At 53.2% G+C, this 23,225-nt stretch overlaps 10 protein-coding genes across 10 annotated transcripts; 7 read left to right on the forward strand and 3 right to left on the reverse strand.

Moving 5' to 3' along the window:
• Positions 1–81: 81 nt before the first annotated feature.
• Positions 82–766, forward strand: PG994_002767 (uncharacterized protein; the record flags this gene model as incomplete). The annotated part of the gene is made up of 2 exons (XM_066854176.1): positions 82–365; positions 685–766. The coding sequence occupies 2 exons, from the start codon at positions 82–84 to the stop codon at positions 764–766; spliced, it is 366 nt and encodes a 121-aa protein (XP_066720031.1).
• Positions 767–1,407: 641 nt separating this feature from the next.
• Positions 1,408–2,405, forward strand: PG994_002768 (uncharacterized protein; the record flags this gene model as incomplete). Its single annotated transcript, XM_066854177.1, has 2 exons — positions 1,408–1,656; positions 2,391–2,405. 2 exons carry the CDS (start codon positions 1,408–1,410, stop codon positions 2,403–2,405), a joined length of 264 nt encoding a protein of 87 aa, XP_066720032.1.
• A 3,098-nt stretch (positions 2,406–5,503) lies between these two features.
• PG994_002769 (calmodulin) lies at positions 5,504–6,346 on the reverse strand (the record flags this gene model as incomplete). The annotated part of the gene is made up of 7 exons (XM_066854178.1): positions 5,504–5,571; positions 5,651–5,777; positions 5,806–5,864; positions 5,924–6,052; positions 6,116–6,131; positions 6,194–6,250; positions 6,344–6,346. The coding sequence occupies 7 exons, from the start codon at positions 6,344–6,346 to the stop codon at positions 5,504–5,506; spliced, it is 459 nt and encodes a 152-aa protein (XP_066720033.1).
• A 938-nt stretch (positions 6,347–7,284) lies between these two features.
• PG994_002770 (Efflux pump FUS6) lies at positions 7,285–8,596 on the reverse strand (the record flags this gene model as incomplete). Its single annotated transcript, XM_066854179.1, has 3 exons — positions 7,285–8,085; positions 8,145–8,466; positions 8,550–8,596. 3 exons carry the CDS (start codon positions 8,594–8,596, stop codon positions 7,285–7,287), a joined length of 1,170 nt encoding a protein of 389 aa, XP_066720034.1.
• Positions 8,597–9,317: 721 nt separating this feature from the next.
• PG994_002771 (uncharacterized protein) lies at positions 9,318–11,232 on the reverse strand (the record flags this gene model as incomplete). Its single annotated transcript, XM_066854180.1, has 4 exons — positions 9,318–9,629; positions 9,772–10,467; positions 10,533–10,918; positions 10,974–11,232. Coding segments are annotated over 4 exons (1,653 nt in total), but the record flags the coding sequence as incomplete, so codon positions are not given.
• An 877-nt stretch (positions 11,233–12,109) lies between these two features.
• Positions 12,110–12,416, forward strand: PG994_002772 (uncharacterized protein; the record flags this gene model as incomplete). Its single annotated transcript, XM_066854181.1, has 2 exons — positions 12,110–12,156; positions 12,218–12,416. 2 exons carry the CDS (start codon positions 12,110–12,112, stop codon positions 12,414–12,416), a joined length of 246 nt encoding a protein of 81 aa, XP_066720036.1.
• A 2,228-nt stretch (positions 12,417–14,644) lies between these two features.
• On the forward strand, positions 14,645–17,573 carry PG994_002773 (coatomer subunit beta; the record flags this gene model as incomplete). The annotated part of the gene is made up of 4 exons (XM_066854182.1): positions 14,645–14,785; positions 14,815–15,738; positions 15,801–17,367; positions 17,422–17,573. The coding sequence occupies 4 exons, from the start codon at positions 14,645–14,647 to the stop codon at positions 17,571–17,573; spliced, it is 2,784 nt and encodes a 927-aa protein (XP_066720037.1).
• Positions 17,574–18,092: 519 nt separating this feature from the next.
• On the forward strand, positions 18,093–18,465 carry PG994_002774 (uncharacterized protein; the record flags this gene model as incomplete). The annotated part of the gene is made up of 2 exons (XM_066854183.1): positions 18,093–18,102; positions 18,179–18,465. 2 exons carry the CDS (start codon positions 18,093–18,095, stop codon positions 18,463–18,465), a joined length of 297 nt encoding a protein of 98 aa, XP_066720038.1.
• Positions 18,466–19,532: 1,067 nt separating this feature from the next.
• Positions 19,533–22,548, forward strand: PG994_002775 (tetratricopeptide repeat domain-containing protein; the record flags this gene model as incomplete). The annotated part of the gene is made up of 5 exons (XM_066854184.1): positions 19,533–19,814; positions 19,874–20,337; positions 20,388–20,740; positions 20,854–21,689; positions 21,751–22,548. 5 exons carry the CDS (start codon positions 19,533–19,535, stop codon positions 22,546–22,548), a joined length of 2,733 nt encoding a protein of 910 aa, XP_066720039.1.
• Positions 22,549–22,617: 69 nt separating this feature from the next.
• PG994_002776 (uncharacterized protein) lies at positions 22,618–22,995 on the forward strand (the record flags this gene model as incomplete). Its single annotated transcript, XM_066854185.1, has 1 exon — positions 22,618–22,995. The coding sequence occupies one exon, from the start codon at positions 22,618–22,620 to the stop codon at positions 22,993–22,995; it is 378 nt and encodes a 125-aa protein (XP_066720040.1).
• Positions 22,996–23,225: the final 230 nt, after the last annotated feature.

A 23,225-nucleotide genomic window follows, 5' to 3' on the forward strand; every position in this document is an offset into this window, starting at 1 on the left:
GAGATGGTGAGCAGCACGGCCGTGCAGACAATACCCACCACAAGTTGGTCCACCACGACCCGGACTCGCTGCGGCACCACCATGGGCTGCGACGGTCGGGACCAGACCACGACGACCACCGTGACCACAAGCAACGGGCCGATTCCTACCGTCGAACTCATAGAATATTTTGATTTCGACGAGGTGGACGATATGTCGCAGTCTGATTATGACGCTATGGTGGCCGAGTACGATGAGTGGGCCAAGATGGTAGAAGAGGAACCGGAACCAGAGCCGGAACCGGAGCCGGAACCAGAGCCGGAGCCAGAGCCAGAACCCGAGCCAGAGCCTGAAGCGCCGCACGAGCCTGATGCCGTCTGCCGCATGTGGGATGCGTACGCAGCGTGGCAGTTCCAGATCATCATGGACGGATGGGGAGACGAGAACAAGCTGCACCACGAAGAGAACGGCTGCGGCGCCATCGCCGTCTGGGAGTGGCACAAGCCCACGGTCGGCCTCCCCTTTGCTAACGTCGTCTTCTCGCTCCCCTTCATCATGAAGTCGGGCTGCGTCGAGCGCGCCATCGTCTCGGCCGGCGGGCCCAAGATCGAGTGCGAGAAGATGGGCGCCGTCGACGCCCCTTCCCAGCGCCGCCGACGTCACCACGACAAGGCGGCCGTGTTGGCGCAAATGCGACTCCTTCAGAACCCCGGCCCCTCACCGCCGAGGAGATGGCAAGGATGACGCGGGTGTACGGCCCGGCCCCCAGTGTCGTTCCGCAGTATGAGACGATGCATTGGAACACGACCGGAGCGGTGAATTCAACATCCGGTGGTACATGATTGATTACGTTTAGAATATTTTAATATATTTATTTTATTTGATTTAGAAAGGGGTGGTTTAATATTAAGATGGATCGTAACATGGGGTGCGATCTTAACGATTGCTAGCTAAAGTGAAAGTGACATGCAAATCCGCCGCATTCTTCTGAGCCAACAGTGCCAACAGTGCCAACATCTCGTAATTCCTAGGACATAAATGTTTTGAACCAGGTCCTTGGAATTACAGCTCGCAAAGAAAATAGAAGAAAGAAAAAATCCTGAAGGGAACCAATTTGCTGGTGTGCAGCGCATGCGACGGGTGTGACGGTTAGACTGTTATATGCGAGTGCAGGGAGCGAGCGGTGCTTCCTACTCGTCCGTACTTATTTGGAGGATCCTCCCCGCGAAGAATGTAAATATGGTACTTGGTACAAAGTCCGCACGTCGCCCGCCCAAAGCCCAAAAGCGGCTGCACCTCCAAAATTGACTTTTTTGCTTATTCCCTTCGTCCCCTTCTCTCAATTTCTCCTTTTCCCTTTTGTCTTGTACAGGGTATCAATGTGGAAGGAAGCGTAAGTAGGCAGGTAGTTTTCCTCACAAGGCTAGAATGTCACAAACGTTTCCGGCTCGAGTGGTGGCCACCAGCCTCTTGGGGGCAGGGATCCTGGTCGCCTTTTTGCTGGTCCGATGGGTGCTGGGCACGGCCCGGCCCAAGGGCTTCCCACCCGGGCCGCCCATCATCCCCGGCCTGGGCAACTTGCACCAGATGCCCATTCAAAAGCCGTATCTCAAGTTCCACCAGTGGGCGCAGCAGTACGGTGACATTGTCGGTCTCAAGACGGGGACCGGCAACCTGGTCCTCCTCAATACCCCGGCCTTGGTGCACGAGCTGTTCGACAAGCGAGGGGCCCAAGGCTGTCAATGTACCAACCACACCAACCGACTGGCGTCGGTTGATTGGTTAGTCATGACTGGCCGGTTGGTTGATGTTTTCGGTTGTTTGGGAGCCTGTGATTTGGTTGGTTGATGGTTGGTTAACTGGTTGATTGGTATTTATTATTTGGTGATGATTTTTTGGTGTTGACTTACTTATTCTGCCTCTTGACTCTGTTGCAACCATGTGTCGGGAATATACTACCCCGTCATCCATCTTATCTACTGCTTCTGCTGCAACTGACAGAAATATCGGATCGATCTCACGAACAATACCGGCTCTATACCAAGATCGGAGCGTCAACGAGATCTCAACGATCGTAATGTCAAGAGAGCAGCGGGCTGTAGTCAACAAGCGACCAGCTGTAGAGAATAACCTCTCGCATTCAGCTGACATAGCCTGTATAGTAAGAAAATCCAATGCCATGAGAGAAAGCCGAGGGTATTTCGAACGTTGCTGATGCCAGTATTCTATCGGATCTGACACATTCGAATCGGAAGGCTCGATCGGTTCACCACACCATCGTGTATATTCATCGTGAGGCGCCTCGTCATCGTCGGTCGGCTCGCGGTCGTTTATTGCTGGGGATGATTGGCGTTGCTTATCGAGGTAAGCTCGAAAGCTGTTGGTAATTTGTGCGCGTCGTTCGTTCGGAGCTGGCTGTGGCGTAGGATTTATCACATTTAAGCCCTTATATTGGTTAGTCCATACATCTCGCACAATCTTCCTCGCATCACGAATCCATTGCCGACTCCCACGCCACATTCTTTCGATCGATGCCCATCGTTGGGCTGGATGAAAAATATGAGCGACGTAATATATAGGCGTGTCAGCCAGATCTTGGTAATACGCGTTGAACTTTGCCCACGCAGCATTGATGCCGACCTGGTATTCGACTGGATCGGGGTAATTGATAGCATCGGCATTAAAAGACTCCAATTTCGACAGGATAAATTCGAATCCATTAAGGTAATCGCAGATACTACCATAGGATCCTTCAAAGCCGTGTGATCGTTGCCGGATCTGACCATCACCTTCAAGTTGAATAAGGCAGTCTTCAAAAACCTTCAAGATCACGGCAATTCTGCTTAGAGCCTGCCAGTCAGCATCGGTCAGCCAATGGTTTTCCATCAAAAAAACAGGTCGTTAAGCCGAAGGACTAATGCCAATGCCTCCAGCCAATATATTCTCTCGCTCCCAGGCTTGTTGGTATGTAACGCGGGTGTGTTCGAGGTAAGGATGCAGTTTGATGGCACGTTTGATTATGTAATAGGTTCCTAACCAACGCGTTTGGTTGTCCTTAACGAGCTGGAGAGGTTTTCTGCTTCGATCTGCCGGGTCATCAGAATTGGCGTATTCATTCTTTTGACACGCGAGGAACAGCTCGTTAAGCCGGTCGCTCTGATCAACAGCGACGACGAGGATCCGAAGCTTGCCGACCGGTCCTTCTTTCCGCCATTGTTCATAATGGCTAGCAGTCATCTCTTGCCCATCTTCTAGGTATGATATCGTCGCTGTCGTTTGGCAAAGGATTTAATAACGCTTTAGCAGCTAGGTTCAGAATGTGACCGAAGCAGCGACCGCGCCGACGACTTCCATCAAAGCCAAGTTGGTAACCGATGTAATCCATCGCGGTCTCCATGTTGCCGGCGTTGTCAAGTGTAAAATACCCGACCTTATTGCGAATACTGTACGCGTCAACGACCTTGATCATAGCCTTGCCAATATTCTCACCAAAGTGACGACCGGCAACTTCTGGGAGCCCAAGGATGATCTTACGAGGTTTATCAGTCGACGCGTCACGAAAGAAGCACGTAAGACCATATACATTCACTCTATTGGTGGCACGCCATCTGTGACAAGGGCAGTAAGGGCTTGGGTCTGATTCAGCTAATAATTGACTATGGCACTTCTAGGAGCTCTGGTTTCTTTCTCTCTTTTCGAGAGGGTGATTCGTCAGGTTTATATACACCACATCAAGCATCCTTTGTCCCCTAGCCGCCGTATCCCTCCAAGAATGTAGTTTATCCGTTGGGCCGATATGCATACCTTAGTTAGCATGCGTGTGACACCATCCATCGAAGGCAAAGTGAACCTGCCCAGGCGCGTCGCGTAACACCCGGATGACAGTCTGTTGATGACGTTTGAATTCGGAGATGACGCGTGTTCGCATAGTGTTTCGGCTCATCAGAGCCTGGCGTGCTTCGACTTGAGGGTTCAGGTATGTACAGATGGCGTGGAATTCTTTGAGCTCTATTTAACTGAAGGGCAGAGAGTTATTGACGATCCATTGGAGCAGTAGCCGTTAGAAGTGTTGTTTATCGAAGGATCCAGCTAGTTTATGGATCACCGTGTTCTCATGAGGGTTTTGCTGATTAAGTTGTATATAGGCTGCTAGATTTCGATAACGATCGTTGGCGTTAATGCTATGCTTGATCTCTTCTCTCGACTTTTTCCCATTGGTAGGCGCGGTGATGTAATGCTTTTTGAAAAGATGGCCCATTGTATTCTGCAAGCCTTGATCGACGACGGCCTTGAGCTGCGGTGTTCGACTGGTGGCACAAATCTTACAGATCCAACATCTTTTATTGCCAGACTAGAAGTCGAACCCGAATTTCCAGACCCAGGCTTCGCGCGGCCTGATCGTGATCGTCGGGATCCAGCCAGGGTATTTATCGAGGAAGGTTTGCGTCTGCGATTCGGTAGCGGTCGGAGGTTCAGTTTAATCGGCTTGGTGGTAACGAGGCATGGTGATAACGCTGGTATTGATAGTGACGTTGGTGACGTTGGGTGTAAGCAGTGTGTGAAGGTATGCGTTTGTAACGAACGTGTTAATATTGAAAAACAGGGATTGTGCAGGGGGCGGCTTTCGGTCCGACTTCCCGGTCAGCATGAAATAACAACACCAAAAATCATCACGATCCATGGCCAAATTCAACAAAAAAAGGCATTACATCAACCCAATACACCCAAACCACCAGGTGGCTCACCAAAGCAATCTCTTGGTTGATTGGTGTGATAAACCAAGAGGTTCTTGGTTGGTGGCTCACCAAGGCCGTATGGTTGGTTGGTTGCCAATCATGGTGGTTTTGGTTGGTGCATTGACAGCCTTGCGCTTCTCTCTCGAAAGGCCCAACTTATCCACCAGCTCTCCGTCCACATACTAGCCATAAGTTAGTCACAATAACTGCCAGTTAAGCAAGAATATCAGACTCAACTCACTGGCGCTACCGAAAGCTTGACTTCCTCCGGAATGCTAACTTTGTAATCGCGTTCCCACATATTATAAAATCGTCGCATCTTGTTCCTAGCACTCCAGGTAATAGCCTTTCCCGTCTTGTCTAGCCTTCCTAGTGTGGTCATTCCGACAACCTCGGCGAAGTGCTTCATCGTTCGCATATTACGAGGATCGGATTCGGGAAATCGTAGCGTATATCTATTTAGGTCAAAAACCTGTACTTTCCCTGGCAGTCAATAACATACAACTCCCAAAGTTTTATCACTCGTTCGTAAGCTTCTTTGCTTTTCCGCTGGAGCTTCTTGCGAACAACGTGTTCATCAATAGTAGATCGCTCCTGCCACGGCATTTACGGGAAGACGAGGGGAACGAGATGGACTGCTTTGGGGAAAAGAAATGTTGGATGGTTTGTTGTGACGGCGATAGCCACAGGTATAACATGTTTCTATTCAGTACGCATTTCTATAATTACACATTTTGTGCTTATGCGATCTAACGTCTTTTACTTTTTGATATCAGCTTCCGAGAGGCTTACTGATACTCCTGGAGAATGTCGCTCTCCGTGTTCCGGTGCTTCATGAAGTGGGCGAAATCCTTGTCTGTATAGTTCGCACGTTAGTTAAATCTGGCTCTTTCTTTCCCCCTTTTCCCCCACATGGGGAGGCCGGTTTCACTTACAGCTGATCTTTCCCTCGCCGTCCACGTTGTTGACCAACTTGTCCACCTCGACGTCGGTGACCGGCTCCGCCAGGTTGGCCATCAGCTGGCGGAACTGGGCCTGCGTGATGGAGCCGTTGCCCGAGGGCTCGAACTCCTTCCAGGCCTTGGCGTACTCCTCGGTCTGATCCACGACCGGCGGGGTAGGGTTGGCCGGTCATCATGGTGATGAACTCTGGGGTTGTAGTTAGTTTCTCTTGTTTGGATGTGTTCCAGAACAGCAAGGTTCCATACCGTTGAAGTTGATGGTGCCGTCACCGTCCAGGTCGACCTCCTTGATGATCTGCTGCACCTCCGCCTCGGTGGGCTGTTGCCCGGGGCTTTTAGACATCACCTTGGCGAACTCTTCGACGGTAATGTTTCCTGTTCATCGTCTTAGTAACAAGCCTGCCAGTGGAACACGTTATTCCCAGGCCTTGTACTTACCACCCTTATCGTCATCCTATTGAGGGGGTTAGAGTCAGAGCAACGTTGACGTATGGATGATCTCAAACTGGAACTCACGTAAGAATCGAACAGCTCCTTGAAGACCGCGATCTCTTCTTGGGACAGAACTCTAGCCTGTTGAAAGTCTTGGCGTTAGTTCATTCGGCCTGGTTGATATCTCTCTTGCTTGGTTTGCTGCATGAGGGGTTGTCGTGACGGGGGACCCACCATATTGACAAGTCTAGCAGATTAGACGATTAAAGATTTGGTTTTAGGATAGCGGGCGACGGGAAGATAAAAGATCAGACGGTGGAAAAAGTCTCTTCGCTATTTTCGCTTCTAGAAGGAGAGCAAAACAACAGTGAAAGAACGATGCGCATGAAACTATCTGGTCAAGAACAACAGGAGGCTAGGCGTGGCGTGCGGTGTGCTGCATGAAATAAATACCCGCCAGAATGCCACCCTCACTCGAAGTGGGGGGACTTGATTGACAGGCTGGCCTGGCTGGCACCAGCGCCAAAAACCACGCTGCTGGGAGCGGGGACCAAATTAGAAGGGGGGGAGGGAAGGTTCTTGGGTGAAACGAACTCCTGTGTTGCGCATTCTCCTGATCGACGCAAGCTAGCGACACATGGATCATTCGACGCCCGGATATCGTCTGCATAGCATGGCCTTCATATTTTGGCGCATGCAGCATGTCTGTCTGCCCTGGCATAAAGACGCTCGCGCCCCGACCTGCCAGGTCTATGAAAACCGGCTCATCGGCCGGCAGAACTCCTGCAGCAATGGGTCCCTTGGACCCCTATGCGCCCGCAACTGGTGATTGGCGGTTGATCAAGCAGAACGTCAAACAACACAACTACGCAAGCTGGGGTTTGCGAACACGGTGTTCCTGAGATATCTATATCTACCTCCAAATCTTCAACACCGAATGGTTTGGGGAAACCCGCACAGGCAGTATGTCGTCATTGACCTCACAGTGGAGCGGGTGCTTTGCGCCCTCGGCTCTACTCTGAATATCGCCTATCTAGCCATATTATATGATCCATCACATTATAACCAGTTCCGTCACCAACGCTAGATCTGACAACCTCTGACCTGCCAGCCATATCTTTGGATTGCGTCACGATAAATAATAACAGGACAGGAGAGAGTATTAGTCTTGAATTTCAAGAGGCTTTTTGATTCTCAACCAAGGCGTTGGAATCTGCGGCAGGGGCTGCCTTGGGTTCAGAGTCTTCTGACCCGTACTCGGTCTCCAGCTGTTCCCTCAAGTGAACATCTCTCTCCAAGAAGAAGAGCAAGAAGGCCAATCCACTAAAGGCCACAGAGATCAACCAAACCAGTTTCAACGCCTCTCTGTAAACAACACGAATCTCGGCAACAACCGGCTCAGAGAATGCAGCCAATAACTTTGCAGATGCGTGTTGGTAGCCCTTTCCACCCTCAAGCAATTGGCGAGCCCGGGGGTCCGAAATGGTGTGGGACAGCTCACTGATCTTGTTATTGAATATTGCGGCCGGGACAGACACTCCCCAGATCCCACCAACACTGCGGATGAAAGCCCAGGTGGCCGTAGCCGCAGCCTGGTCGGACTCTGGAACAGGAGCTTGGAAGGCCGGCAACAGGGTCTCCAGTACCACACCACCACCGAGGGCGGCTATGCTCTGATACGTCGCCCATTCGGCCGTGGTGCTGCCTTCCCACTGCAGCGCAAAGAGCCCCATCCCGAGCGTGAAGACGCCCTCGCCCACCAAGTGCAATATCTTGAACTTCCCCGTGCGCGAAATCAAAATGGCCGCAATGGCACAGCCCGGAATGGAGATGATCGTCATGGGCAGGAGCGCCACCCCGTCTGCCGGCCCGAGTAGAGTTTGACGATCTGGAAGTAGATGGGGAGGAAGTACATGGAGGACGAAGTACAACAATGCAAGCGCGACGCCGCCGATGGGGAGGTTCAGCCAGAAGACCTAGCAGCATTCAACAATCAGCTCATTCGGTTTCAGCTTAGGGTAGGGGCCTCACTTACCCATCTCCAAGAAATGGTATCAACAATGACTCCTCCGACGATGGGGCCGGACGTCGCACCCACTGTGTATAGAATCCTAATCAGAGCCAAGAAGTGCCCGCGCTCCCTCAGTGGCACCAAGTCGGCTATGATGATGCTGACATTCATGCCAATGCCCCCGGACCCGGCACCTTGCACACCGCGTCCCGCGATCAACATGGCGCCGCTCGTCGCCCCGCCGCAGATGCCGCTGCCGAGGGTGAAGAGGCAGATCGTGAAGAGCATGAGCCATCGCCGTCCGAAGATATTGCAGAGCTGGCCAAACAGCGGCTGGACGGTGGCACTACACAGGCATGATGCATCAATTATCAGGAGAGACTCATCAGGTTGAGAGAGGGACAGAAAACCGCCAACAGCATTGCGTACCAGCATAGGAAGAAGGAGTTGGTGATCCAGATGAACTCCTCGCCCATCTCCAGGTCCCCGACAATGGCCGGCCCCGAGGTCACGACACTGTGGATCCGCAGCCTCTGCTGGGTTCATGACAGCATGATGGTCGTTATCCATGATAACGCTTGAACGTGAGCTAATATGAACTGAGAAAGCTCGTTTTTTGGTGTCAATGTTAAGTCGTACTGCCCGGTAGGAATTGTTTTATGCAAGAAACTGTTGAACCTCTTTGTGGGTGTTTGCCGGACTCGTCCCGAAAGGTGCCAAGAGCGTACCTTTTGATTTTGGTCCCAAACTGGTAATGTCGGGTCGATCGAATTTCCGACTGATTGGAATGGCATGATGTGTCCCATCTTGGCAACTTTTGTTGTTTTGGGGATTTGGTTCTTCGAGCTAGGATCCCTTGATCTCTGTAAGGCATTTAGTTCAAGAACTCACTATCTTCTACGTTATTGGGCTCTGGATATACGGAGTACACTATAGACTTCTCTAACCCCCCGTCGAAGTTAGTAACAGTGTCTCATGTTACTGGAAACTTCGGTAATTTATACCAGCTAGCCTCAATGAATGTGTTCTGATCGTTACGAAAAGCGCGGCTTTCTAAGCCGAATTAAATGTAACGATAGGAGAAACAGAAATTTACAGTCTTGTGTCTGTTCCCACCGACCATTGCCTTGTTAGTCAATTTCAAGTCGCCTTCGCCTTGTATCATCGTCATTCCAACGCTGAACATGTACGGTCGTTTCACCAGACCATAACCATCGTCTTTTGCGTATCTATAAACCTAGTTCCTTGCGACCGGATGAAATCGGACCCAAACTTCGGCTTCTTCCACATAGCATACATACTGAAGTCCCTCTCAAATACAACGCTCTGATTAGGTAACGGTTCCACGTCGAATGACCACAGCACCTTGACAAGAAAGAGCCTCGTCTCTTTCCAGGCCAGAGGCATACCAAGACAGGACCTTGGGCCCAGGCTAAATGGATAGAAACCATCTATAGCGTCATTCTTGAACGCGGGGTCCCATTTTGGGTGGCCCTTGGGAAGCCAGCGCTGTGGCCAGTGCCTGCGAGGTTCGTGGAAATACCTAGGGCTGCGCGTAAAGGCAAATACCCCATATCATACGTTGACCTGTAGTGACGGCGCGTCAGAAATGCGGAAAGGAAGGAATATACGAATGATAGAGAAGACATACACCCTTGGGGATAAACCGTCCATCCACCGTAGCTCCAGGGCTGACGCGGGCCTGTCCGCTGCTCTGCAGAACTGTGATACGCAGTGTTTCCATCAAGGAGGCATGAAGAAACGGAAGCGACTCGAGATCATTGATGTTGATATCGTCGTAGCTCTGGAATGCAGCCCTAATCTCCCGGACAAGGATATTGAGGCATTCTGGCTCCAGGACGGAAAACATGATGGTACCGTATATCTGGCTTGCGATTGGCTCATAGCCTGCGACGACCAGATGCCCCGTGACGACCTCGATATGCTTTTGCTCCTTTCTGGTGGGAGCGGGGGCATCAGCAGGAAGCAACTGCTCAAAGTGGTCGAGGTGCTCGACGTTGCCTCGACGCATGATCCGCGACTCCAGTGCTTGAATGTTCATTTTCTGAACGTCGAAAAAGCTTAGCAAGATGGAGGGCGGGATGAAGAGGAACTTGAGTGGGTTCAGAAGAGGGAATTTCTTGAGTATCTGGTTGGCAGTCACGAAGAAGCTCACTTCCCACAACTGGTCAAGGAAGCGCGCGCTTTTCACTGCGTATTCCGTTGTCAGTGACAAATAATTAATACGAGCAAAGCTAGCTGGATTGGACGTACTGTCTCGCATTTGATGCATCTCCCGGCTGTATGCCAAGTCTGCCGAAGCATCCAGGGTCATCCAATCTGTCCACTACATGGCAATGTTAGTATTTGATTCGCCGTTGGAATTATTTAAGATCATGACAAGCGGCTTACCATTTTCAGCTCGATACCGTCTTCCAAACCTCCGAACTGCTTCACCCGTTCGACAAAGGCATCCGTATACTTATGCAAAAGCGGTTCTTTGGCCTTGAGCGACTTAGGACTGAATGCCGGGGCAAGCCTTTTAGCTTCGGCGTGGTGCTTCTCTGGGCTCTGTTCCCAATTGATTCCGTCATCTCCCATCCGAGGGCCATGAAGTCGTTTTTGGGAAAATGCTCTAGGCCATCGTATAGAAACTATAGACATCTGATTTCCTGGGTCAAATTGATTTTCTTCCTCTTCTTTAACCAGACAGCAGGAATAATGGAGTATAAGCTCATACCGTTGAAGGCCTTGGGTGATAAACACCAGCTCGTTGGGAGCTACACGAACAACGTCTCCTAGTTTATGGTGAGTATGATATTCTGGATGCGCTACAACGGTGAAGCAACTTACCATATTTCTTCAGAGCTCTCTCAACCGCCATTGGATACTTCCCAGAAGCCCTGCGTGTCCGTAAGATGTCATGCCAAGACCCACAATAGAACAGAGACTGATTCACCAGTGATAAGCGTACCACAAGTTTGTTACAGCGGCGATTCTGGGACCGGGAAAGCGAGAGGCAGGATGGAAGTACACATTGTACACATAGCGAAGCGTTGCGTAGAGGGTTAACTGGAGTCTCGTCAGTAAATATGATGGAGTCGTTAGAAGCCCCTAGGTAGGTAGTCTTACTGCCCCGAGGACAATAGTCATCGGGTGACTGGTGCAGTGTTCGAAAACACGGTGCACTGGCGGCTCTGATGGCATTGTGATAAAACAGAGATTCCTACAAGATACGATGTGGTCTGTCCTTCAACTCAAGGACTTTGTTGTGGAAGAATACCACTAAAAGGAAGCTGCTCGGCTTTCGGGGTGTTTCTCCCGCTCCAGCTCTGCATGCAGTTGGCTGCGGTTGCAAGGAGCAAAGTGGCGTAATGTTATTGTTGGCTTGGGGTCCCTTGAATGATGGGACAGCATTGCTGCGCCGCAGCGGAACCTATTTATTTGCGTAGCATTGCAGGACGTTGGGCATGCACCTGCACGAGTCGTGTACCAAATGCAGTAGCAAATGAACCAACCTCGGAACGAACACTCGGGACGAGCGCTAGTCGTCACACCCGTCGCATGCCAGGCAAAAGCATTTTCCCTGAGGGCTCCTTATCAAGACCCCTGGCTACTCGTGCGAAGTACGGTCCGGCATGCCGATCCTGGGCACGCTTACGCCTGTTCTAATAAGCATTTCACCATTTTATAGTATAATCGATATATTATATATATAAACAACTAAATTGTACCCAGCAATACCCTTAGTTCCCGATAACACGACGCTGACCCAAACAACAATTACTTTCCTTTCCCTTTGACTCCGAGACGATGCAAATTCCGCCCTGCAGAAACGAAAGACTCGCAACAAATGTGTGACACCCAAGCATACGCGCGAGCTTTGTATATAAGTCCAGCAAAGACTCTTCGGTTTCCGATGACACGACGTTGGCCGGATGGAATCATTCAGATAGATCCAGCAAGCAGGTATTCGATCACATAGAAATATGATCAAACTTTCCCTGCTTCCAAATCTGACGGAGATGGTTGAGCAGTATATGCAGGTGGTGGCGTGGCGATTGACCGAGCCTGTTCTGGCTGTGTGGTTTTTTCAGGTCGGTGATTCTCTTGATATCCGTCTCTCCGGACCCGGCGCGCAGCTCTCCGGGCCTTGAACGCCCCGTAGTCGAAGCCGCAGCAGCTGTTGCCTTCTACACATGTCTTGACCATGATCCAGCCGAGAATTCTGTAGACGACCCAGAGCACCAGCTCAGCCGGCCAGAGGATGCCGCCGACGAGCAAGAGGAAGGGTAGGAGGGCGATGAGGCAGTCATCGTGGCGGAAGGCGGGCCAGAGACGCCTCGTCTCGCTGAAGCATAGGTAGGCGACGAATGCGGCGATCACGAGGTAGAAAAACCCTAGAAAGGCCAAAAAGACGAAAAGGGGTGTGAGGCGGTCGTCGTCATCAGGAGGCGCGTATCCGTCGGGTTGACCTATCGGGTGAAGATCACCCTGGATTCGCTGGGCTTCTGTAATCGCGTCCATGGCGTCGGGTGATGTGTTGCGTTGGTTTGGGGAAATATTTGTTCTTTCAACTTGGGTCAACTTCGACTCGACCACGGCCGAGTGCAAGTGACTGATATGGCAGAGAAAGGAGGTTATACTCGGCGAATGAGGCTCATCAAAGGTGACTTTGTACACTATTGTTCAAAATAGATTGGGTGTGACCAGTGAGCAGTAGCCACGGATTTATAATCTACCCTGAAAGTTTTCTCCGTTGCATGTCTGATCCCCGAGGTTTGACTTGCTGTTTTTGCTGGTATGCGCAAAGTCTATTTCCAGTGGCCCATATATACTGTTTTGCAGTTTGAGCTCGAGAGGACAAACCTGAACAACCATCAAGTATGGCTCATGCACATAGCCCTACCCTAGGTCTGTGGTGGTGCGAAGCCACCCTAGATACCTGCCGATAATAGCAGATAGTCATAGCAAGTAAGCTTCGCCACCATAGGCTTAATGCTAGAGTTCATTCTGCACTCAGTATCCCCTTGAGCGCTGAGTACAACAAAAAGAGTGGGTCAGATTTCATGTGAATTGATTGGTCGCACAGCTCAGTACCGGCTGCTCACAGCCTCCTTTGACTACGTCTATACCACCCACGATATACCTTTCCGTATGTGCAAAGTAATCCTCAAACCTGGCATTCCGGTTCGAATGGCGGTAAAATCAATTTCGTACGTCCACGGGAAGTGCTTCAAAAACGAGGTTGAATGTGAATTCGGAGAGTAGATAGAGCCCCACTGGAGGGAGGATGCACGCTATGTTATTGGTTTAAAAAAGACCCCACTAGTTTTGTTGTACTCAGCGCTCAAGGGGGCCATACCTAGCCTTAACGGAGATGCTCACATGATACGGGAGAGCATGCAGTTTGATGCTATCGGAGTCCCGCGTTTCCAATGTTCCTTGTGCTGATGTTATTCAAAGGAGAGCGCATCATTGACATAGCAAACAACGACATTCGGGAACGATGAGAAACCCTACCTGGAGTAGCATTCCAGCCCCAATCCAATAAAGTAGGCACGGTTTAACTGTCAAAAGAAGTAATTAACTGTTTTTACAAGAATGGGGGAAAAAGCCAAAAAGCAATGGCGACACCCGGAATCGAACCGGGGGTCTACACGGAACGCGAGATGGTATGAAACCACAACGTGTTGTACTGACCACTATACTATGTCACCTTTGAAGCACATGACGTCATTTGCTTACAATATTTTCCTTGTTGTATTCAAATATGTAGAAAGAGTCTCTGTGTGGGCAGCCAGCCAAAGCTGAGCAGCAAAAAGCAAAAGTTCTTGCTTGTATGGCGCTGGGCAGAGGTGACTAACAAAAACTGACAGTCAGTGGGGACAGCTGTCAGCGAGCTAGCGTAGATTGAATGAGGCTAATGCTCACTGGCAGTGGCGCTTGTGGCTTTGACTGAGCAGATAGGTACACCGTAGGTACCTAATGCACACGGCAGCTGGCTAGATCACCGGAGTCGGAACAACCAGGTCGGAATCTGGCTGGTGGGGCACACCCACGTACCTAGCTCAGATCAGGGGAGGGACAGATGGTCAGGCTGGCAGCTGGTGCTATCCCAGAAGTCAATCTGGACAATTCGAAGCTGGCCATTAGGAGGTGTCTAGGGAGCATTTCACGACACATAATTCATACCACCGCCAATTCAGATCGGTCGACCTCTAGATCTGACATGCACAATTGCATGAACCACCAACAGACAACTATACGTCTGTTAGTCAACATTTGATCGCCCTCTAGCCCTTTAGCCTGGCCTTTCCGGCGCAATTGGCCCATCCATCCAAACTGAATACGTGTACGTGTACCAGAGCCTCGACCACCGCTTGCAATTGGGCCCATCGCATCACTCCCCCACGAATCCTCCAACAACCACGCCGACGACCGTGAACTGAACCTGCTCAGTGTAGCTCTACCAACACACCGAATCCCGATACTGCGGTCGCGAACCGCACCCGCCGCCCATCATGTCGTCGTTTCTGGAGAATGCCTACAGTTTGGTCCATCAGGACAACACTGCCGATGTTCCCAGCATGTCGGATCTGCGCACGCAGCTGGAGAAGGGAACCGACGAGAGCAAGGTTGAGACCATGAAGCGCATCTTGACCGTCATGCTGAATGGCGATCCCTACCCCAGCTTCTCATGCACATTATCCGTTTCGTCATGCCCTCCAAGTACAAGCCGTTGAAGAAGCTCTTGTATTTCTACTACGAAATATGCCCCAAGCTGGACGCCCAGGGCAAGCTCAAGCAGGAGATGATTCTGGTCTGCAACGGTATCCGAAACGATCTTCAGCACCCCAACGAGTACATCCGGGGCAACACACTACGCTTCCTCTGCAAGCTGCGAGAACCCGAGCTGATCGAGCCCCTGCTGTCGTCGGCGCGCCAATGCCTCGAGCACAGACACGCATACGTCCGAAAGAACGCCGTTTACGCCATCTCCTCTATCTTCACACATTCGCAGTCTCTCATCCCCGATGCCTCAGATCTCATCGCCACCTTCCTCGAGTCAGAAAGTGACGCCACCTGCAAGCGCAACGCATTCGCCGCCCTGGCCAGCATAGATCACGACAAGGCGCTTGCGTATCTCAGCAACGTTTTCGAGGGTATCCCCAACGCGGAAGAGTTATTGCAATTGGTGGAGTTGGAGTTCATCCGCAAAGATGCTGTTCAGAATTCGCAGAACAAGGCCCGTTATCTGAGACTTATCTTCGATCTTCTGGAGGCTGGCGCATCGACCGTCGTCTACGAGGCTGCCTCGTCGCTTACAGCATTGACATCCAATCCCGTGGCCGTCAAGGCCGCTGCCGCCAAGTTCATTGAGTTGAGCATCAAGGAGGCGGACAACAATGTCAAGCTTATCGTGCTCGACCGAGTCGATCAATTGCGCCAGAAGAACGAGGGCATCTTGGAAGACCTTATTATGGAGATCCTCAGAGTCCTGTCTAGCCCCGATATCGATGTGCGAAGAAAGGCCCTCAGCATTGCCTTGGAAATGGTTGCCAGCAAGAACGTGGAAGAGGTCGTCTTGCTGCTGAAGAAGGAGCTCTCCAAGACTGTCGATCAAGAGTACGAGAAGAACGCCGAGTACCGCCAATGCTTATTCAATCGATCCACCAGTGCGCCATCAAGTTCTCCGAGGTTGCTGCCAGTGTCGTGGACCTCCTCATGGACTTCATTGCTGATTTCAGCAACACATCCGCCGTCGATGTCATCAACTTTGTCAAGGAGGTCGTCGAGAAGTACCCTAAGCTGCGACCCTCTATTGTCGAGCGTCTGGTCGCCACTCTGAGCGAGGTCCGCGCAGGCAAGGTTTACCGCGGTATCATCTGGATTATTGGCGAGTACTCCCTCGAGGAGAAGGATATTCGGGATGCCTGGAGGGGAATCCGTGCCAGCCTGGGCGAGATCCCGATCCTGGCTTCAGAACAGCGACTGCTGGATCAGGGCGACGACGAGAAGGAGAAGGATGAGCAAGTCAACGGTCACTCCAAGCCCGCTGCTCCCTCCGGATCGCGCAAGGTTTTGGCTGACGGCACTTACGCCACCGAGACTGCTCTGACCAGCTCTGCTGCGGCTGCTGCGAAGTTGGAGGCTGTCAAGGCTGCACAGAAGCCGCCGCTGCGACAGCTCATCCTGGACGGCGACTACTACCTGGCCACTGTGCTTTCGGCAACGCTTACGAAGTTGGTCATGCGCCACGCCGAGATTTCCGCCGATCACGCACGCACAAACGCCCTGAAGGCCGAGGCCATGTTGATCATGATTTCCATCATCCGCGTTGGACAATCTCACTTTGTCAAGGCCCCTATCGATGAGGACTCGGTCGACCGTGTCATGTCCTGTGTTCGATCCCTGGCCGAGTTCTCTCAGAAGAAGGAATTCGGAAGTGTCTTCTTGGATGACACTCGCAAAGCCTTCCGTGCTATGGTGCAGGTTGAGGAGAAGAAGCGAGCCGCGAAGGAGGCCTTTGAGAAGGCCAAGACTGCCATCCAAGTGGATGATGTCGTGCAAATTCGACAGCTCTCCAAGAAGAACACGGTGGATGGGGCAGATGAAATCGAGCTCGACTTGGAGAGGGCTACGGGTGGTGATGCTCCCGCTGAAGACCTTTCGTCTAAGCTGAGCCGAGTTGTGCAGCTCACTGGTTTCTCGGACCCTGTCTACGCTGAAGCGTACGTCAAGGTGCACCAATTCGATATTGTCCTCGATGTGTTACTGGTCAACCAAACTACGGAGACGCTGCAGAACCTTTCAGTCGAGTTTGCGACACTTGGTGACTTGAAGGTTGTTGAGCGGCCGACAACACAAAATCTGGGCCCCCACGACTTCCACAATGTGCAGTGCACGATCAAGGTGTCATCAACAGACACTGGCGTCATTTTCGGCAACGTGGTTTACGACGGCGCACACAGCACCGACACCAACGTGGTTATCCTCAACGACTTGCACGTCGATATTATGGACTACATCCAGCCGGCTACTTGCACCGAAACCCAGTTCCGAACCATGTGGACTGAATTCGAATGGGAGAACAAGGTTAACATCAACAGCAAAGCAAAGACTCTGCGCGAGTTCTTGGAGCAATTAATGGCTTGCACCAACATGAGCTGCCTGACACCCGAGGCTAGCCTGAAGGGTGACTGCCAATTCTTGAGTGCCAACCTATACGCAAGGAGTGTTTTCGGTAAGTACCTCGCCTTTACGCAACATCTATTATCATAAGCTAACCTTGATGCAGGCGAGGATGCTCTTGCGAACTTGAGTATCGAGAAGGAAGGTGATGACGGCCCCGTTACAGGTTTCGTTAGGATAAGAAGTCGATCTCAAGGCCTCGCCTTGAGCCTGGGCAGCCTCAAGGGACTGAACAAGATCGGCACTGCCGCCGCTTAAGGGTCATAAGACACAGCGAAGAGAGCAAGATTATGGTGGTGTGTACCTAATGAGGCTACTGGCATTACGAAACGGGCCAAGATAACGATTTTAGATGTTATATGGCAGCTGAAAACAGGAGGGGTTCGGCCGTCCCTTAGATCCATCCAAAGACAGCAAGGACTCTTGAACAGAGGGTTCCTCAAGCACCTGCCTGATGCTGAGATCTCCTCAAGGAATATCAGGTATGGCGAGATAGTGGCCTTGGTTTTCTAGACAAAATGAAGTGCAAAAAGCGTTGAAACTATTTGATATTGTGTTTTGACATTGTTTGACCCCTCTGCCAGAGCCAGTTCTTCCGGCAGAACCTAAGCCCCTGTCGTCCAACATGCGATGTCAACGACGTTAAGAACCGTTCAACCCCCGCACCAATTTTAACGACTCCTGACAGACCCCTACCAAGTAACGTACCATTACTCTTCTCCTTGTCACACCCACTTCTAAACACCAGATGCGAAAACCACGAGACGATCTGTCAACATGGAGACAAGTACGTCGAAACCCTATCTTTATAGCGAAACCCACATCCGCAATTTGATCAACCGTCAGCTGACCTAGACGCATAGATTGTGAAGTATCTCAGCTCGGTCTGTTGCACCCCCGAGGCAAGGAAAAGTCGGGAGTTTTGAGCGTCAACTTGACCCACGCTACTGGACCGGGGACGCGGCCGCCGCGGCCCTGGCGGCGCTTGCCTGAACATGCCATTACTGGATCTTGTTCAGGAGACTTGGCTGACCCCGAAGTGCGCCGGCGATGGATCCTTAGCGCCGTCCTTGAATACGATGGTGTCGAAGTAACTGCCGAGGCCCTCTGCTGGAGTGATTCGGGGAACATCGTGTGGGTATGGCACTAGCATTGGGATATCGTAGCCCGCACATCATGTCGCATATTGTCGAGCTCGGCAATGTCAATCTCAAATAGGAAATCCTTGGCCACATGATGATAGCCGATACCAAGTGGGTAGAGTTCCCCTCGCGCGTCATCCAGCTCACACCGCTCGAATGGGCCGTGGAACACGAGCGCACTGAGCTCGTCCGCCTTTTCCTTGACGCGGTCGCCGACGCAAGCATTGGGGGCTATGCGTTAATCGCCGCTGCGAGGAAACGCAGCATGGCGCTCGTCGAGATGCTCGTGCCCGGGAGCGGCCGCGCCACGCGCACGCGAGCGCTGAGCCTCGCGGCGGGGCGGGGGGCGCCCTATGCGACTTTGCGTCGCCGCGGACCGCGGACGACTTCGCGGCGCCGCTGCCGCGCGCGATCTGATCGGGCGCGGTGGAGCTGGTGCGGTTGCTGCTCGAGCACGGAGCTGACCCGAACCGGGGCTACCTCGGCGTCATCAATTGCCAAGACGACTACTACGAGAAGATCGAACAAGAAGGCCGGGCGGCCCGTGCAGTTGGCCATGGAGCTGGGCCATTCCGACATGGTCGACTTGCTCCTGGACTACGGCGCCGATGTTGACCTGCCCCAGGCGGTCTGGGAGGGCCCAGCTGATTCGGACCGGCTCTCCACGGGGTATAGGGGCTGCCTGGTGCCGAGGTGCGTGTACCTTGAGGTCACGGCTGGATTAAGACAGGCTGTTGACAAGAGACGAAGGAAAGAATAGATAGGCCCAAGGGTTGTGTAGGTATACGGTAACTTCATAACTAATCCCTCGACGTTATTGACGTCACCAAGGCCTCTTCCGTGCCGAAGTCGAGATAGAGACAACGTTTCCGGGAAGACGAGCGTGGACAATGCCATACTCACCAGGTACACCCCTTGTCAGCCTGCTTCCTCGTTGCCAGCGCCGTTTAGCAAGTCCAGCCAGATTCAAAGCTCGGAATGACCAAGTAAATAACATCGACAAGATCATTCTCAACTAGGATCCGCAAGTGTACCGAACCTAACCAGCTGCGACGTCGAGTGATACATACGGCTGATGCTGACGCCAGGAAACGCGGCCGTAGTCGACTATGTGTCACCTCTACTCTCCGTCCCCCAAATCGCGACCAGCTTCGAGCTCGGCGGCGTATGCGTCAAGCTGGCCAAGTTCCTGTACGAAGCCGCGCACGGCATCCAGGCGGTCGACGGCGACCTGGTGAACCTATCCCAGGAGATTATCTCCCTCCAGACGACGAACGAAGCGATCCGCAAACATTTCGAAGCCGACATCAACGCATCTTCCGAAAAGATTGCTGAAGATGGACGTGATGAAGGAGCTGTCGGCAGCCTATGGACGGCATTTGACGCAAAATTGGCGGAATGTCGCGCGACCCTAAGAAATTGGAAGAGACCTGCTCCAAGATCCAAGACAGCAGCGCCGGCGACAGCGGTGGCTCCAAGGGCAGTAAGAATACACCAGAGATCATACAGCGCTCAAAGCGATGGATAAGGAAGTATCTCAAAGAGGACGAGCTCGCCAAGTTTCGGCAAAGGATCCGGGGCCACCAGGACGGGCTGCAGTTGCTACTCACCGCCGCCAACATCGTTCATACACGCAGGGCGCAGTCCAACACGACCGAGTCCATCGCGCTGATCCGCACGCTTCGCGCGGAGCTGCGCAAAGGGATCGCGGCGCTGCAGGAAAATGTCAACGCTCGGGATTATGAAGAGTCGAGCCCGGTCCTCCGGTCCGCGCGGGCCGTCATGCCCCTGGCCTACGTCAACGAGCATTTCAGTCTCCCGCAGGCCATGAGCAGCGTCTTCATCGGCCGCGACAACGAGCTCGACACGCTGAAAAGGGGGTTTTCCGAGAAGAAGAGGAAAAGGGAGAAGGGGACGAATCACCACCCAGGCCGGCGCAGCAGAAGCGCTTCGTCGTCTACGGCCTCGGCGGCGCGGGCAAGAGTCAATTCTGCTGCAAGTGGGCGCAGCACAACCGGCACCGCTTCTGGGGCGTGTTCTGGGTCGACGCGACGTCGGCCCAGAGCGCTCGCAAGTCATTCGCCGAGATTGCGCGGCTGGGCAAGGTCGAACCAAACGAGCGGGCGGCCAAGGCCTGGCTCTCGAGCAAGGACCGGCCGTGGCTCCTCATCATCGACAACTCGGACGACCCGGGGATCGAAGTGGAGTGGTACTTCCCCCGAAGGCGAGAGGGGCGTCATTCTGATCACCACGCGAAACTACCAGCTGAGAACACATGGGACGGTCGGGCTGGGATTCTTTCATTTTACAGAGCTAGACAGTAGGTCGATTCAGCACCACAATCCTTTCACCGCGGCATATTGTTGATGACTTGTACTAAGAAGTATGTATCACAGGCAAAGCCTCGAATGACTTGCTGCTACGAACAGCGGGCGAGAGGGCACCATGGAGCACCACCTCTCTTTGCCTTGCCGGCAAGATCTGTCAGAAGCTGGGTTTCCTACCGCTAGCCATCATTCGCGCCGGGAAAGCCATCCTCTCGCACGTCTGTTCCCTGAAGACCTACCTGGAGTACTTTGAGCAGAGCTGGACCCGCGTACGCCAGGCCCGCCAGAAACGACGCCTCTCCGAGACCAACATCACCGTTTTTTCAAGCTACAAGCTGGCCTTCCAGGGCCTGCTGAAGAACGAGAGCCAGACGTGCGAGGACGCCGTGGAGCTCATCAAGACGTTTGCCTTCCTGCACTGCCGCGGCGTCCGCGTCGATACGCTGATCCAAGCCGCCACGAACCCGATCCTGGAAGGGGTGGAGGCGAAGAAGCAGCAAGCACTCGCAGCGCAGCGCAAAGCGATAGCCAGGAAGCCGCTTTACAAAGCGGCCAAGGAACTCGCAGTGAAATTTGTTATGGCGATCACGCGAATGAGCGAGTTGCCCGTGCTCCCCAAAGTGCTTCGCGACGTCGATCAACATGGCGAATTTAACGAATTGAGGCTCCGCGAAGCCCTCAAGGAGCTCTACCAGATGGCGCTTGTCGAGTACGACGCCTCGGACGACAGCTACTCGATGTACTCTCTAATCCACGTCTGGGTGCGCGAGCGGCCGCAGATGAGCCTGGCTGAGCAGGCCGTGTGGTGCCAGGCCGCGGGTACCGTGCTTGCCCAGGCCGTGATCCTGCCGCCGCTCGGCGCCCGCGCGTCGGACGAGGACCTGCGGCGCGACATCCTGCCGCACGTGCACCACGTCCAGGAGCAAAGAGCGGCGGATTCGCGCGCAGGGCGACCGGAACCGGCAGGTCCTCGGCGGGCGCTGGTGGCGCTTCTGGCCGGTCGTCGTCGTCGCGGGCGGGACGACGATGCGGTCGCAGATCGCGCAGCGCGCCAAGTTCGGCATCGTGTACGCGCACAACGGCCTGTACCGCGAGGCGCTGGCGCAGCAGCAGGTCGTGGCCGACTTCCTGTGCCGGCGGCTGGGCAAGGACAGCCCCCTCACCATCCGGCTGCTGCTGTTCATGTCCGACATCTATTGGGCGCTGAGTGAGGGCGAAAATGCCAGCGACGTGCTCGAGGACTTGCGGGGCCATTGCGTGTCCGCCCTCGGCGCGGACCACGAGGACACGATTCGTGTGCTTGATAAGCTTGGGAACACGCGCTGGCAGCAATCGCGCTTCGCCGAGGCGCGCGACCTCCTTGAGGACGTGGTCGGCAAGCTGACGCGGCTCTACGGGCCGCAACACCCGGACACGCTCCGCTCCAAGTCGGGCCTAGGCCCGACCCTCGGCAAGTTCTTCGAGTTCGACCGGGCGCTGAAGTTGCACCACGAGGCGTTCCAGCGCTCGCACACCGACACATTCACGGTGCTCGATAACTTGGCCATGGCTTACTTCGATCGGTATTACTACCTCCACGACGAGAGCGACAGCGACAGGCCTGGAAGCAGCAGCACCGAGGGCCACGACGAAGAAGAGATCGAAGTAGAAGAAACCGAAGGCCACAATCCTCGCGCCGACCTCGACAAGGCGCACGAGCTACTGCTCGAAGTGGTGCAGGCTCGCCGGGTCAAGCTCGGGAAAGAGCACGCCTTTACGCTGTGATCGACGCTGAACCTGGCGCGCGTCAAGGTGGCGCGGGGGGACAGCGGCGACCTCGCGGTAGCGGAGAAGATGATGCGTGATGGGCTGAAGATCGCCATCCGCAACCTTAGGGAGGCCCACCTGGGCATCTTGTACTGTAAGGCGCAGCTCGCCAAGGTCTTGATATCGCCGGCCGTGGAGGCGGCAGGGACAGGATCACTCACCCCTCATGAGGGGCTCGCCGAAGCCGAAGCCCTGCTACTCGAGTTCAACGCGGCGTACGAGGAATCGTATGCCGGGCACGCCGACCAGATGGTTTCGAGGGCGTATCTTGTCGACTGCTACCGAAGACAGGGCAAGATGGAGGATGCCGCGGCGCTGACAGAGAGGCTGCTCGAGGGAACACGGAGAGTTTTCGGGGAGGGGAGCCGTTGGGAGGAATACATCCTTCGGAATTATTGTCCATAGTGGGACGACTGATCACGGTAAGTTTGGCTTTTTGGGTAGAATGTAAAGGGACAATATCTTACTTTAATCCGTACATAATCATGACTAATAGATAGGTAGTAGCTTGTACATCTTAATTGCCAAATTCAAATAATACATGGCACTGCAATACTGAAGCTCCTCACGAACAGGGGATTGAGAAGAAAACCCCTTTATATCGTCTCTATTGAAAGTGCTGCCTCGTTCTGTAA

The sequence above is a fragment of the Apiospora phragmitis genome (assembly GCF_038363925.1).
Source record: "Apiospora phragmitis strain CBS 135458 chromosome Unknown utg000003l:1.0-2676785.0:1.0-2680665.0, whole genome shotgun sequence".
NCBI lineage: Eukaryota > Fungi > Ascomycota > Sordariomycetes > Amphisphaeriales > Apiosporaceae > Apiospora > Apiospora phragmitis.